This window comes from Zootoca vivipara, chromosome 11 (genome assembly GCF_965207765.1).
Source record: "Zootoca vivipara chromosome 11, rZooViv2.hap1.1, whole genome shotgun sequence".
Taxonomy (NCBI): Eukaryota; Metazoa; Chordata; class Lepidosauria; order Squamata; family Lacertidae; genus Zootoca; species Zootoca vivipara.
In genome coordinates this window covers 12,992,672-13,006,383 of record NC_142594.1, presented here as the reverse complement: position 1 = coordinate 13,006,383, position 13,712 = coordinate 12,992,672, and the positions used below count along the sequence as shown (strand labels likewise).

Below are 13,712 nucleotides of genomic sequence, written 5' to 3'. Positions count from 1 at the left end.
ATGATTTTTGGTAACTGCACTGGGTGGTGGAGGCTCACTAGGGTTTCATGCAGGAGCTTTGCAGAGCTACTGGTACCTGGAGATGCTGGGGTCCTTCTGCATGCAGGACAGATGTTCTGCCAGTGAGCCACCACCCTTCACCAAAGGGACTGGCTGAGGTCGACCCGCTGGAGCTGCTCTCCTGGTTCCAGGGTTTAAGGGCCAGAAGTATAAAGCAGCATCCTATGTTTCTGAGGAGAGGGAGAGGGAGAGGGAGGGGAGGGGAGAGGAGGGGAGGAAGGAAGGAAGGAAGGAAGGAAAAAAAGAGGGAGTGGGAGGGAGAGAGGAAGGAAGGAAGGAAAGAGGGGAGAGAAAGAAGAGTAGGAAAGAAGGAAGGGAATAAAGAAGGAAAGAAAAAGAAAGAGGGAGAGAAGACGGAAAGGGAGAAAGAAGGAAGGAAGTAGAGAGGGAAAGAAAGAATAAGAATGAGGGAGAGGAAGAAAGATGGGAAGGACGGAAGGAAGGAAGGAAGGAAGAAAGAAAGAAAGAAAGAAAGAAAGAAAAGAGGGAGCAGGAGGGAGAGAGGAAGGAAAGAGGGGAGAGAAAGAAGAGTAGGAAAGAAGGAAGGGAATAAAGAAGGAAAGAAAAAGAAAGGCGGAGAGAAGACAGAGATAAAGAAGGAAGGAAAGAGAGGGAAAGAAAGAATAAGAACGAGAGAGAGGAAGAAAGAAAGGGAAGGGGGGGGGTCGCCGCCTTGATTCAGCTCCAGAAAAGAGCGCAAAGGGACCCAGGGGCAAAAAACATTTCCCGTGCAGCGTGAGGCAGTGGGTGTCCGTTTTAGCAGACGTGCGTAAAGCCTCAGAGTTGCACGTTCATGAGGCTGAGCCGCTGCTGAGCTCACGTTCATGAGGCTGAGCCGCGGCAGGAGGAGGAGGTGAGGCAAGAGGAGGAGGAGGTGGCTTGTCGGGTCAGTGCCCGGCAGCACCGTATGGAGAGTGCCGAGCCTCTGGGATGCAGCAGTGCTCTGTAGCACTTTGAATCCTCCTCCTCCTCCACGCGGCGCTGCTGGGTGCTTTGTCTGTGCTTCAGCAGCAGCAGCAGCAGCCGTTTCCAGGCGCCGAGCCGTGGCAGGAGGAGGAGGATTCAAAGTGCTACAGAGCACTGCTGCGTCGCAGAGGCTCGGCACTCTCCGTGCGGCACTGCCAGGTGCTGACCCGGCAAGCTGCCTCCTCCTCCTCCTGCTGTGGCTCGGGGCGCTCCACGCAGCGCTGCTCCATCCGCCTTTCTACCCCCCCAGGCCCCAGCTGTTTGTCGGCGCGGCGCTTCAGCAGCAAGGTCCCGCTGCTGGGTCCCGCTGGCTGGGGCGCTCGGCGGGCCACATGACGAGGTCTGGCGGGCCGGATTTGGCTCGCGGACCTTGTGTTTGACACCCGTGGTCTACAGGTTACAACTAGGTAAAGTATGGCAACGTCAAATGATAAATGCCTAGGCTTGGCTAAAATGCTGATCCAACCACCTGTGCTCTCCTTTTGAAGAGCAGGGTGAGCACAGCTACTTGCATGGTTGACATCATGAGCCTCAGGGGGTGCCTTCCTGCCTCCTCCCCAAAGCCTAGTAAGTGCTTCATTTGGGAAGGAGGTGTGAGGGCTCTGACAGGGTCCTAGAGTCCTCCCATCTTCTTCCCAAAGCCTAGTTGGTTCTTGCCCAGATTTGGGAAGGAGCTGGGAGGGCTCTAGGACCCTGTCAGAACCCTCCCACCTCCTTCCCAAAGCCCAGTGCCTCCCTTACCTAGCTTTGGGAAGCCATTGCAAGGGCTGGGGGGATGGGAGTCAAATTTTCACCTTGCACAGGGCACCATATTACCAAGGTCCACTCCCATCCAAGCCTTTGCTTAGAACTGAGGAGGTGCAAGCGCCTCTAGGGAGCCAGCTTTTTTGCACAGTCCCAGTAAGCTATAGTTTGCCTTACCATCATGTGCGAACTAGGCCAGTGTGGCCTACTTTAAATGAGATGTTGGAGTCAAACCTGATTGGCCTGAGTTTGAATCTCTGCTCAGCTAAGGAGTTACTGACTGGTTGAATATGTCAGTGTCACTCTATCCTTTGTTTATGCAGTTGAAATAATACGGACTTACCTCGGAGGTTTGTTGCATTGTTGAACAAGGATTATACATGGTACATTGAAAGTGCAAGTATTGAAGACCAACAGATACCTTGTAAAAGCCATGAGCTTTTATAAACAAGAGCCATTCATCAGGTAGATGGTGCAAATTGGATTCCATAATGTACATTTTTAATAATCAAGATAGCAAGGGCACAAACGTAGCCTGCAGAATTGGGAAATGGCGGTAGGAATATGTGTTGAAACTACAGTATCTTGTAAAAGTTGGTGATATATTGAATGACAGTACCCACTGATTAGACGGTTTTGTAAATTGAGCCATATTACAATTTTTGTTCATGGGAGTTATCTTCTTGGAAAAGATGGTGGTATAGATAGGAGTTTTTGTTTGCAAATTTGTGCTCTTCCAGATGGCTCTGGTTATGAGGACTGGAAGACTTCATGTCGAAAGCAGAGAGGTTCACAATTTGTTTTGTGTGTCCAACAGGGGGTTTAGATCCATTGCTTGAAATTTAGGAAGTTAATTATTTAATAAGTATCTAGTAACATCTGCCCATCATTACAAATGATTGTGCCACTTATTATGCAGGACCATGCTATTCCAAGTGGCTGCTTTGCTACTGCTTGTGACAGCCTAACATAGTCACGATCCTGTTATGTGCTCCTCTAGCTGCAAAACAGAAAACACAAAAATTTCACTAGAAGAAGAGAGTTAAAGTACCAGCTACCACACGACCCATGTATGGGAGGCATCAGTCCATATAGAGTGATGGCAAATGTGCTGTATAATAATGCCCAAGTACCCTCTTTGGAAGAGACTAGAAAGCATCTGTAGTCCAGTGGGAAGGGGATGTGAAAGGTGACAAGAAGAGCTTGAATCCCACTGCAATATGAAGGAGTTCACACAGTGTTTAGAACAGCAGTCCCTAGACTCCTCCCCCCACCCCGCAAACCACTTGAAAATTGCTGGCGGTCTTGGTGGATCACTTAAATATTTTTCTGCCTGTTGTAGGAGTTGTAATGTGCTGGACCAGGTGCTGTGTGGTTTTTAATTGTATTGTTATTGCTGCTTTTATTTCTTTCATTGCATTCCATAGAATCCCAATTGTAATTTTGTACAATAAAATGCAGTGTAAGAAATGAAAGGAGCAATAAAAATACAATAATAATAATAATCTATGTGAATATTTAATGTAGACATGCCATGGGCCACCTGAATGAAGCTCGCAGACCCCTGGTGGTCCATAGACCACAGTTTGGGAACCCCTGTTTTAGAACACTGTACTATACAACATGTATACATGTGTCTGTGTGAAAAGAACAAGCTTTTGGAAAGGGAAACTCAAGGACAGTGTAGAATGCACATTATAACTGCAAGATCACAGGAGACAACACTTTAATTCGTTGATAAAGGAGATGGAAAGAGCAGTGCAATATAAATGTGGCCTTTGCAAGGCAATCCCTAGCTTTGAGCTGAGGATGGTGTAAGGGTTGCTGTTGGTAACAATTATTATGGAGGGAGGGCAGGGAGGAAGCTAGAATTTAGCTTGTCCACAGCACACAGCTACACCCTAATTACAAGGGTGCAGTTGCAGGCAAAAGAGGGACAAATGCTGTGACCGTTATTCTCCCAGGGACTAGCTTGGAGCACATAATTTTTCCTTCAACCAGTCCTATGGGTAGTAGAGGCCTGGACTTCCAGCTAAAGAGGCCAGTACCGAGCAGTCTCTTTGTGGAGCTGTACAAATGGGAGGCGACTTTTGCGCAGTCGCACGCAGCCCCCTGGATTCCAGAGCAGCCCCTGGAAGTTCGGGCTGGTGTCATCCTCCCCAGGCTGGATACCTAGGGTCTCCGCCTCCCTCAGCCAATCGGCCAATCCAGCCTGGGGAGGTGTTGCCAGGGGATTGGCCAGGTAAGGGGAGGGATCATGCAGCACACACGATAGAGGTGAATCTTACCTGAGAACCAGCAGTCGGGAGAACACTGTTGCATGGAGGTGAAGGTTCAGTGAGTCAGTGGGTGTGTTTTTACCCACACTGCCTTTCACTGGCCTGATGTTACATTGGCATCAGAGGGGCAGGAGCGACGGAGCCCCGAGTGAACATAGGATGCCAGCTCCTCCCTGCTCTGCCCAAACTCCAAACACTCCTCTCCTCTTCATAGTGCTGCCAATCTAGTGGGTTTTGTGTGTGTGTGTGTGTGTTTGTTTTTTGCAAATGGTACTTTACGACCAGTGCAGTGGTACTGCAAGGTGTGTTTGAATTCACTGCACCAACTTACTGTTTTTTGCTGGCCAAGGGGATTTATCTTATCCGGCCCAACAGGGATAGGAGTTTTCTGGCTTTGTAATATGATGAAACCATAGCATGCATTCATCAAGGTTGCTTAATCAAGACAAAAATATTTGATTCCTACCCACCTTTCCCACATTAATCCCTCATAAATCTGTTTTCTTTTGAATGAAAAACTAGTCCTTTCCATAATAACCAGAATTCATCATTTATGTCACTGCTCCCTCCCACCCCCACCCCCGTTAATGCATCAGTCTTCTTTTAAATTTATAGCATATGCCCTCAGACATCCTCTGATGATTAATCTCCTTACCCAAGCAAGGCCAATTGCAATCCATTTTTAAATGGACTTTCTGTTCCTACATATTGATTGGCAATCATGTAGCAAATTTACATTTGACTTGGCAGTTAATTTATTATTTCCGCAACATTCTACACTCTGAATAATAGAAAACACTGCCAAATAATGTGTCAGCATTGCTGGCTCCCGCAATATTAGCATAAGTCCTTGTCCGCTAATCTACCTTTGCAAATGGAGGAAAACAGCAGACTTCTGGAAATCTTTAAAATTGGAGCTCTGCTCAGGTGGTCCCACTTAAGAGCCTCTATACCAGAATTTATGATTTTTTGTATCTCAAGAGCATAGAACGAGAAGAAGAGCCCTGAAAAATAAAAGAAAAAGCTAATCTAGTTCCCTTTCCCACAGTACCCAAACAGATACAGCACATGAAAGCTGTACGCATCCCCTGCTGTTATTCCCTAGTAGCTGGCATTCAGTGTAGTTTTGCTCGTTTCTGATCCTGAAAGTAGCATACAGTATAGCCATTACAACTCATAGTCATGGAAAGCCTTCATGAATTTGTCAAATCCCCCTTTAAAGCCACCTAAGTTAGTAGCCTTCACCACATCTTATAGAATCATAAAATTGTAGAGTTGGAAGGGACCCCAAGGGTCATCTGGTACAACCGCCTGCCATGCAGAGATCTCAACTAAAGCATCCATGACAGATGGCCACCCAACCTCTGATTAAAAACCTCTAAGGAAGGAGAGTCTGTAAATAAATTTCTGCAGTACTGAAGTACTTCCTTTCATCTGTCCAGAATCTCCAGTTTCACTAGATGTCATGAACCCAAGTTTTATTTTGACTAGAGCGGGAGAAAAACCTCTATTTATGTTTCTCCATGTGAAAGTTGAAATGTTTTATAATCCTCCACAGTGCCCTCCCCCATAAACTCTGCACCCTTCTCACATAGGGAAGATGCTTCAGTTCCCTGATAATCTTTGTTGGGTTGTTTCTCCATCAATTTATTTACTGGTCTGCCACTGCTTCGGTTCCCCTGGTTCTCACAGTCAAGATCTCTAGGTGGTTCAGCCTCAGCTAGATTTTGCTCATCCATCTTGTCTGAAAAGCATCTACTGTGTACTTCAACACAGTTGACTTTCCTGGGATACTTGTACTTTTCTGAAGAGTTACCTGTGCTTTCAATTATGGGTCACAGTGCCTAACCAGGACTGCACAGTAAGGCATCACAGGTTGTATCAATGACTCATGCAGGGTCTACTGCAGGCATCCTCAAACTTCGGCCCTCCAGATGTTTTGGACTACAATTCCCATCTTCCCCGACGACTTGTCCTGTTAGCTAGGGATCATGGGAGTTGTAGGCCAAAACATCTGGAGGGCCGCAGTTTGGGGATGCCTGGTCTACTGCTCTGAGCTTTAGGTTTGATGGCACACAAATAGAGAGGATCCATAGCAATCATACCGTAGAAAGATCCAAGATAAAAAAGATGGCTTTACAGTAGATATGGTTCTCTTTTTTTTTTTAAACATAAACAGGTGTTTATGTATGTACCGTTTTTTTTTCTTGTTTTTTTTTTATTCTGTAAAATTAATACAGTAGATATGGTTCTCAGCACATTTCCTTAAAAAATAATTCAAAAGTTAGAATACAGCTTTGTCCACTGCCATAATATCACAGAATGATTACTCCAATCCTCAATCCCACTTCACTGTCAATCCCACATCACTGTCATGTTGGCTCATTGAATATCCTCAATAGGAACCCCACTACCAATCTGGTTGACTAGACATTTTCTAGGAAGCTCTTTATTGAAGAAAGGGCTTAATGCTTCTTGATAAGAATGGCTTGGGATCATTATTCTACAACAGCTCACCTAAGTTTGCTAAGGGGTGTAGTAGAAAAGATTCACCAAGCAGTGTTTGTCAAGACACATTAAACATTTCTTTTGATAAAGAATTTCCTCCTGTTGTGTTTGGGCACCTTATCTGCTTTATGTTTGGCACCCTTGCTGTAAACTGGGATTGAATGTTAGCTTGCTTGAGGATGGTTAAAAGGTTGGCTATACAATCATCTGTTGCATATGACAGTGAGAGTTTAAAGCCCTTCAGTTATTTTGCAACACATCGTAGGTAGCAGCAGTGCTCACTGTTTTATTAAATAATACCCTTGTGTCTTTAAAGGAACTGTTTGTTCTATATTCATTTAAATAAAGCTTTCAAATAAACCAAGGCAGGAGTCCTGGGTAAGTCTGTGGATGGAAGACCCTCTAAGGAACCTCACTGGCAGAGTTTGCTGCAGAGCGATAGAACTTGGCAATCACTGTCTCTCCCTGGGATATTAGCATATGCTCCGTGCAGTCTTCTGAGCTTTGAGGCAGGGGCAGATGCCGTGTACTGCTTATATGGCCAGATGCCATTTATCTTAAGGGACCATTCTCTTGGAGCATTCTCGGCTTCCTTTTTGCTATTCCTTTCCTATTAGTTTCATCTGTGCTTTTTAGTGTGCTAACTGCCCATCACTTCTGGCTGCAGAGGTGAGTTTGACAGTGATCGACAGCATTCTGTCCTTTTGTATTTCCACTGTTTCAGACAATTCCAGATCTCAAAGCAGTGCTGCATTACAAGGTTTGTTTTTTATTTAGTCATGCAAATAATAAATCAGTAGAATAACACCCCAGGAAAAAGAGAAAGGGTGTGCAGAGTGCTTAGCCATGGCTATAGAATGCCTCTTACCGTTTGCAATGTAGGGAAACTGTGCTGGTCCCTAGACCTCCTTTACTGAAGTAGGAACCATCCCCACTTAATCAATAGAGTACAAGAGTACAATAGCATCCCCCCAAAGAGGGGGGAGGGCAAGTGTTGCACCCCCTGGTGGACTGGGCAGCCCAGGGGTGCTGGACCACCATGGAAGGAAGCCGCCTCTGCAGCTTGCTCGCGCACTGGAGCCCAGCAGAGGCACAGCGGTGCTGCTGCTGCCTCTTCTCCTCTCTTGCCCCTGAGTCAGGCCTGACCCACTAGTGGAGCTTTCAGCATGGCAGCGCTGGGCCGTCATGTGAGGAACCCACTTTCACCAAATGTATGTGTACTCGGGTCTAATCTGCTCATGCCCCCACACTAATTGTTGGTGCTTCATGGTTTTAGTCATGCTCAGATTTGGAAGGCTATTGAAGGGTGTGTGCATACACACCACATACAGTCTTTTCTGAGAAGCAATTTGTTTCTTACTTGAAAATGCACTGAACATAGTATGTGCCAACGTTTTTGCTACCAAGTGCCCAAAAGTCCCAGTAGTTGTTCAGCAAAACGTTAGAAGATGTTTCAGTGGTGCAGAAGCTCTTTTTTTTAAAGATCTATGCCAAGCCAAGGTCTCTGCAAACTCAAGCCCAAGTAAAGCCTGGTTGGCTGGCTTGGATTTCAGGTCTGGTGTCTATACTTTACAGTGTAGCGTATGCATTGATCAGTCGTCTTCTTCCTTGACCAAAGATGGCTTTTGGACCTTAGCAGAATAATTGCATCCTTCACTATGAGGGATGGCACATTCTGTTTTGCTGCTTGAGGCGAAACAAGAAGTGCCACACTGCCCTGCAGTTGCCGCCAGTGCCACTGTACCTGCCACTTGCACCAGCTGCTCTGCCACCTCTGTCAGTGGCAGAGAAGCGGTGCTGACTTAGGGGTGAGATGCCCATTGATTTCAGGTGAGATATCCTGTGCTCCGTAAGATCTAACACAATTTATCACACTTGAAAGCTGTTCTGTCCTTCCTATTTGTATTATCTAGTCAGTGTTTTTTCTTGCTGCTGATATTTTGCAGTTATAGTTACAATTTGTATTTTACTTCTGGGCTGAATGTGTGCTTTCATTACTGCTGGCTTTATTAACTGATGGAGAACTTTGGTTATAATATGTTTTTCTATTCTTGTGATGAAAGCCACCACGATACAAGTTTTATTATTAAAAGGCAGCCTGTGAATGGTTTAAATAATGAAACCACTAATATTTAACTTCATATGAAAAACAGAGTTGAACTAGGTGCACTTTCTATTGCAGAATTTGCACAGAAGTAGACCTATGGTGCAATCCTTCTAATTTATTGTCACCTACAATAACACAACAGTGTCAGTGAACAATGTCTGCAGATTTTAGCCACTTAGCATTTACAGTTTTCTTTCTGTAAACTAAAGCACCTCGGGGGGGGGGGGGGAATCCCAAGAGAAGGGACCGATTTTTACAAACTGGGTGGGTTTTTTTCTTTTTCTTTGCCTCGGGCAACTGTCACATCTGCACCATTTATTTAAAGCACTCTTATGTCAGGGAGAATCCTGAGAACTGTAGTTTGTTAAGGGTGCTGGGAACTTTAGCTCGATGAGGTCAGCATCCTTAACAGACTACAGTTCCCAGGATTCTTTGGGGAAGTGATGTCAATCAAAGTGGTATAGGAGTGTTTTAAATTTATGGTGTAGATGTGACCAATGTTTACCAACTGAAGTAGTAAAAAAAATTCCACCCAGTTTTCAAGCAATACACCACACATGGCTTTATCTGGGGACACCAACACGATGCACTGAGTTAGAAAAAAGACCCTCAACAACTGTCTTATATCTTAGTTTCTGATTAATGTAAACAGTAAAAATGTTCTGTGTGGTTTTACAGGCAAAAAATGTTCCAGGGAACCAGATTAAAAAGTGTTCTCCTGAGACAATACAATACAAGTATTTGGGACATTCTACTGCTTCAAGACACAACAGAAGTCAGCTACCCCATAAAACTATCTATGCCATCTGTCCCAGATTGCATGTATAAGTAACTACAATTCTGATACCATAACAATGCTTTTTCCAGTTGATGATAGTACAAGCTGTCAGTTTGGTATCGAAGTACCATTGTGGAGCAGAAAACTGTTGGCTAATTTATAAGTGTACAGACTCTTGATTTGCTTTCCTGTGATAGAATTTTAATAAGATAAACATTTGTCATGTTGTTTGACAGGTGATGGCAGCATCCAAATCACTTGAGTGAATTAGGTGACAAGTTGTCCTGGTGCGTCAGGTTTTCATTGCTGTCTTTTGGTGCATAAAGATCTTGTATTAAGTGATATTTAAAGAAGACTCATTCTGTTTGACAGTTTAGTGACATGATCTGTGAGCAGGAGTAAGAAATGTCATGGTGTCAAGTCAAAGATGAGAAGATTGCTGTAGATATTACCTATTTTAACAGCACTGAGCAAGTCTGCAGCGATGTAGACAAGTGAATTCCATGTTTTATTATAAGATTTCCAGAAGGGTTTTAGGCAAGTTGTATGCATAAAAAGAAAGAAAATGTATGCTCTGTTACTGGGTAACTGATGTGTGATGTATGTAAGGAAATAACTTGCAGGGATTTATGATAATTCATTTTTTCAAAACAAATAATTTGTGCTTCCTTTGTTAGGATTTCTATTGCTGTGATAGCAATACTGAGTGGTGTTTAAAATATGAAATGATCTCATCATACAACTTGAGCTGGAATTTACCTTTTGGTTGATTTAAACTATTGAAAAAATATTGCTTTAGTCTTCTAAACCCCTAGTACAGTATAATATTGCATATATAAACTCATCAGACTATGATATAAAGTAGTATTATGCTTTATGTTATCATTATTTGCCTGATTAAAATACATGGGGAAATTGTAGTTTGCAGTTCTTTTACTAAACTTCTACCTAGCAGAAATTTTGGTTGGCTCTTTATCTGCCCTTCCATTAAATAACTAAGAAACCGTTAATAATGATTGCACAGGAAAAATATATATTTATTTCTGAGTTGGGTTCTTAAAAAATCATGTGTGCTTTATTCAAGAGAAACATAGTAAATGTTTCTGATTATCTATTACAGAACTCACATTAAGCTGTGCATTTGGAAGTACAATGAGCACTTTTCAATAAAACATTTACTAGCTTGGCAACCTTTTCTATTTTGAAGATACATGTTGTTTCCGCTTTTAGGAAATTGCTATTCTGGGAGCCTTAAATAAATAAATAAGCAGCTCTTCATCCTCTTGGTTTACTTCTTTTCTTTTCTTTTTGATGTAACAAAGCAAAATGACTATTGGGTCAGTTATAATGCTAAGTTATAATGCTAAGTTATAATTTGTCATTTCCTTGATACTCTCCAAACTAATTCCCAGAACCTGTTAATACTGTAAATGTACATCCCTTCCCTACCCTCCAAGCATGCAGTATGTCTACTATGTTCCCACATCTCAAGCATTTGTTACCTACCCCGGGGTATATATGTTTCAGTCTTTTTGGAGTAAAGTACCATCTGAACAAAAAATTGTAAAAGCTTTCCTTAAGATTAAGGCGTAGAATTCCTGAAAGAGCTGCCTGCCATATGCAGCTCTACTTCTTTCCACAAATTCTTCTAAGTCCATATTTCCATCTGCCTTGATAAGAATTCTGCTGCACAGTTAATCTCCTTAGCATATTACAAGTTCTCCCCAGTAGACATTTATTCTCACTTCTCAGAATTAGCAACTTAAACTTTGATTGAGTCCTTAAAAATCCAGTTTGTCTTGTTAATGAATTTATTTCATGTATGGAGAATAATTGCTGGTTTTACTGCCATAGTGGAGGGTGGGGGGAATCATATAATTTTCACAATCCCTCACAGAATTCAGTGTAGACAATTTTAAGCTAGATGAGCCAATGATCTGACTCATCATAAGGCAGCTAGCTTCCTATGTTTCTGAAGTCAGAAACTGACAAAAGTGATAAAACTGATAGGACCTTTAAACCATAAACTTTACATTAAACACAAAAGACCCCATAAAGGGCTTGATAGTACATTGCCTGTTCAGACAGGTATTCTATTGTTTAAGAAATTATCGCAATTCAAAGCATGGAAGAAATGTATTATAGAGAATCTGACAGCAAGGGTATCCTCTATATAAAGCACATGAACAAAAAATAGGAATCCCAGAGAAAAGGGCTAGTGTGAAAGCAATCCACATTATGTTTTCCGTCCGTTTTTTCTATCAACAGGAAAGTTTTGAAAGAGATCTCCGTGGGAGACATTAAGCCTAATGAAACAGTTGAGGCAAATCTAGAAGCGCAGTTGCTGTCCAGGCTAGACCACCCAGCCATTGTCAAATTTTATACCAGCTTTGTAGAAGGAGAGAGTTTTTGCATCATCACTGAATACTGTGAGGTGGGACTTCATTTACTTCTGCTGAATGTGTTTTCCTAAAAAGTGAATGGGAAAATGTGTGTAATATTGCATAGAAATCATTTTAAATGATTGTCAAGTACTTACACACACACACACACACACAGAGAGAGAGAGAGAGAGAGAGAGAGAGAGAGAGATGATGATGATGATGATAATGATTATTATTATTAATAATTAGCATTACCTTACATTACCTGGAAGGTACTAGGTAGGGAAACACTGGCCTAGACTACTAGATAATGCACTTAGAGATACAGAAAGCTTCCTATTCTGCATTGTGCTTAACTGCTTAAATATGTGGTGGCTGATTTTTTTATTTTTGCAGGAAGTTAAGCTTCCCTCTACCAGAATGGGATTTACATGTCAGTGGCACTGTGTTCTTGATGGTCATGGTGGTGGTGGGTTTTTACATGTTGTAGCTTTCATGATGGTCTTCTGCACACCAGGATAGTGCCATTTCTATCATGGATATGCTGGTGACCTGCAAAAACCCACAGGTTAGGAAGCAAGGGTTCACAAAACAACCATTATTGGCTTGGCATAAGAACCTTGGCAACCTCATAATAATTAGCACCACAAATATTGTGGTTATTAGTTTAGTTTGGTTTGGTTTGTCTTTTTTGGCCTTGGACTTAAAAGGAAAGCTTTCATGATAATATTTTGATTTGCATAGAAGATGTGTGTTATTAAAACTATTACAGAAACATGTACTAACCACAGCTTCAGCCCTGAAGCATTTGTCATAACTGGAGGGATCTTAGCTCTGTTCAGGTTGATAGCAGTTCCCACCCATTAACTTTAATGAAGTTGCGATTTAATGTTTCTGATTGTAAATTTGCTCCTGCATTTCAGGGTCGAGACCTCGACTTTAACATTCAGGAGTACAAAGAGGCTGGCAAAGTATTTCCTGAAAGCCAAATAGTAGAATGGTTTATACAGTTGTTACTTGGAGTCAACTACATGCATGAAAGGTACAGTCATTTGCTTTGAAATGGTTATAAACTTGAGTACATTTTGCACCTCTTGGTTGCTTATATTAAAGTGAAAATTAAAACTTGCTGACTAGCCTTTACTTACCTTTGATATTCCGCCGCCTGGAATAAGACTATTAATGTGTGATGGATGGGAGTATATTTTTCAAGTTTTGACTTTTAAGTTCCACGTAGAGTAGTACCGTTCCCAGGATTCTCAACACCATCATCATTCTTGCAAAACAGGGAAAAAAATATTTAAATCCCCATGGGTTATTTTAAAAGATACTTTTGATCATATGAACCACTAAATTTTCTAAAAATGATTGTTTAATTCTTTAGTGACTGAAGCAATGAATTTTTAAACACCTTTCAATGGTTTCAAGGTGACCACTATTTAATAGTACTATCCTGGTCACATGCTGCCAACTCAACAATTTTATTTTTTCATATTCATTTTATTATTGCATCATCCATTTTTAATTGCAAGCATCTTTAAAAATTAATATGTACATTTCAGGTCTTGGATTTCTTGGTGCACACTGTTATCAGAGAAAGCATAGAAATGCTATTATATGTGCAACTCAAGGTGCTAGCGTTGACTATGAGCCCTAAATGGTTTATGCAGCCATTCAGTGAGCCAAATAAAAAGGGGCTATACTGCTGAAGAGCAGATGGGCAATTTTAAAATCTGAATTATTCACACACACACACACACACACAGAGAGAGAGAGAGAGAGAGAGAGAGAGAGAGAGAGAAAGAAAGAAAGAAAGAAAGAAAGAAAGAAAGAAAGAAAGAAAGAAAGAAAGAAAGAAAGAAAGAAAGAAAGAAAGAAGTTCCTGG

General features: G+C 42.2%; 1 protein-coding gene across 10 annotated transcripts in view; it reads left to right on the top strand.

Annotated features, from left to right (window-relative positions):
• NEK11 (NIMA related kinase 11) overlaps nucleotides 1-13,712 on the top strand; it is an 80,192-nt gene that overhangs the window by 21,401 nt on the left and 45,079 nt on the right. For all 10 annotated transcript variants that reach the window (XM_035130286.3, XM_088654479.1, XM_060280641.2 and 7 more), the window contains exons 3-4: nucleotides 11,711-11,876; nucleotides 12,750-12,868. In XM_035130286.3, coding sequence (XP_034986177.1) covers nucleotides 11,711-11,876; nucleotides 12,750-12,868 — 285 coding nt within the window. The remainder of the gene's footprint in view (nucleotides 1-11,710; nucleotides 11,877-12,749; nucleotides 12,869-13,712) is intronic.